At 38.9% G+C, this 1,375-nt stretch overlaps 1 protein-coding gene and 1 long non-coding RNA gene across 2 annotated transcripts in view; both read left to right on the top strand.

The window, feature by feature from the left end:
* The first annotated feature begins 6 nt into the window (after nt 1-6).
* On the top strand, nt 7-674 carry LOC111786582. The gene is made up of 2 exons (XR_002813803.1): nt 7-59; nt 299-674. It is a non-coding gene; the product is annotated as an uncharacterized LOC111786582 (long non-coding RNA).
* Nucleotides 675-1,118: 444 nt separating this feature from the next.
* Nucleotides 1,119-1,375, top strand: part of LOC111786581 (peroxiredoxin-2F, mitochondrial-like) — a gene marked incomplete at its 3' end in the record, with an annotated part of 2,188 nt that continues 1,931 nt past the window's right edge. The window contains exon 1 of the mRNA XM_023666816.1: nt 1,119-1,334. Coding sequence (XP_023522584.1) covers nt 1,119-1,334 — 216 coding nt within the window. The remainder of the gene's footprint in view (nt 1,335-1,375) is intronic.

The following is a 1,375-nucleotide window of genomic DNA, read 5'->3' as shown; positions in this document are numbered from 1 at the left end:
TCACGAGGCGGATTTCGCTTCTCATTATGGACGACGACGAGTTTCCGAGCGTTCATACGGTTCGTTTCATCTCCGTTCACGAACAATCAGTCTTATATTTGTTTAATGTTTAAAATGCTTTCAGGGTTAATATGGTAATTGATCGACTTGTTACTTTGAAGTATTGTTAAGTGGGTATGGTATCTATAGGCTCGATTTCCCGTGTTTAGTCGGGATATAAAGTACACAGCTCAAATACCTTAAAAAAATTTAGGGACTAAACATGTCATTAAACATATTAATTATTAACGTTTTGTAGGATTTGAGTCGGACAATACACCGAGTCCGACCTGGGCAATTGCCATTAATGGTGGATTACGAGAATGGCTTTGTAAGGGAGAGCAAAGGTACTGGAGTTTTCATCCCGACACGGTTGCCATCACCAAAGAGGAAGCATAGAAATGTCGTGGGCTACAGAATCAAGTCGGAAAATAAGAGGCTCAATTCTCAACCGTCCTCGACCTATTATTTTAAGCCCAAAAAGAGTTGAGCTTAGACATTTTCTTTATCCTTTCTAAATATTTCTAAGTTTTATTTGTGTATTAACATTTAATTATTTATTATATTAGTTCATGTGAGATAGTGATATGCTGGTTATGTCCCTTATGAAATAAAGTTATGCAGAATTTTTATTATGTTTTAATATATTATAAATAAATAAATATATATATATATAAAATCGTTAATTATTTGAAGTAGAAAGTAACTTTACTCGTAAAAAAATTAGGAGTTTAATTGATTTAATTATAAATTTGCAAAAATTACCATTTAAATTGATATAACCTCCTAAGCCCAAGCCCACTGCATCTATTTGGGCTTCCACATGGCCCAATTAGTTTTGGGCCTAATATGTAGGTCAAGATCCACCAATTAAAGCCCATACCCAAAATCGCGTGTTCTTCAAGCCCAGGCGTAAATTTAGAGTTCGATGAGAGCTTCTTCTTCATAAGCCACTGTGCCTAATCGCCCATTTCCTTCCAATTTTCCGGCGAAATCTGTCTATCATCAACTAATTCACGGCCACCAAGTGGTATTCTTCAATTTGATAGTCGAGGATCTTGTATCAGCTAGGGTTATCCATGGCTTCCGCAATTCTGAAGCGTGTCAACGCCTCCGCAATGAGCTCGCTGGTTGAATCTATGCGAATCCGAGCTTCATCACGAGCCTTTGCGGCGGTGGCGGTCGGGACTGATATCGTATCCGCCGCACCGGATGCTGCTCTCCAGAAGGCTCGGAGCTGGGACGAAGGTGTCTCCTCCAAGTTCTCAACGACTCCGCTTAAAGACATTTTCAAGGTCCGTTCTTAGATTGTTCGTGTATTTCTAACTCGCATTTT

Source organism: Cucurbita pepo, unplaced genomic scaffold, assembly GCF_002806865.2.
Source record: "Cucurbita pepo subsp. pepo cultivar mu-cu-16 unplaced genomic scaffold, ASM280686v2 Cp4.1_scaffold002049, whole genome shotgun sequence".
Lineage (NCBI taxonomy): Eukaryota > Viridiplantae > Streptophyta > Magnoliopsida > Cucurbitales > Cucurbitaceae > Cucurbita > Cucurbita pepo.
Note: the sequence above shows the minus strand (reverse complement) of the source record. Positions and strands in the feature narration are given on the sequence as shown.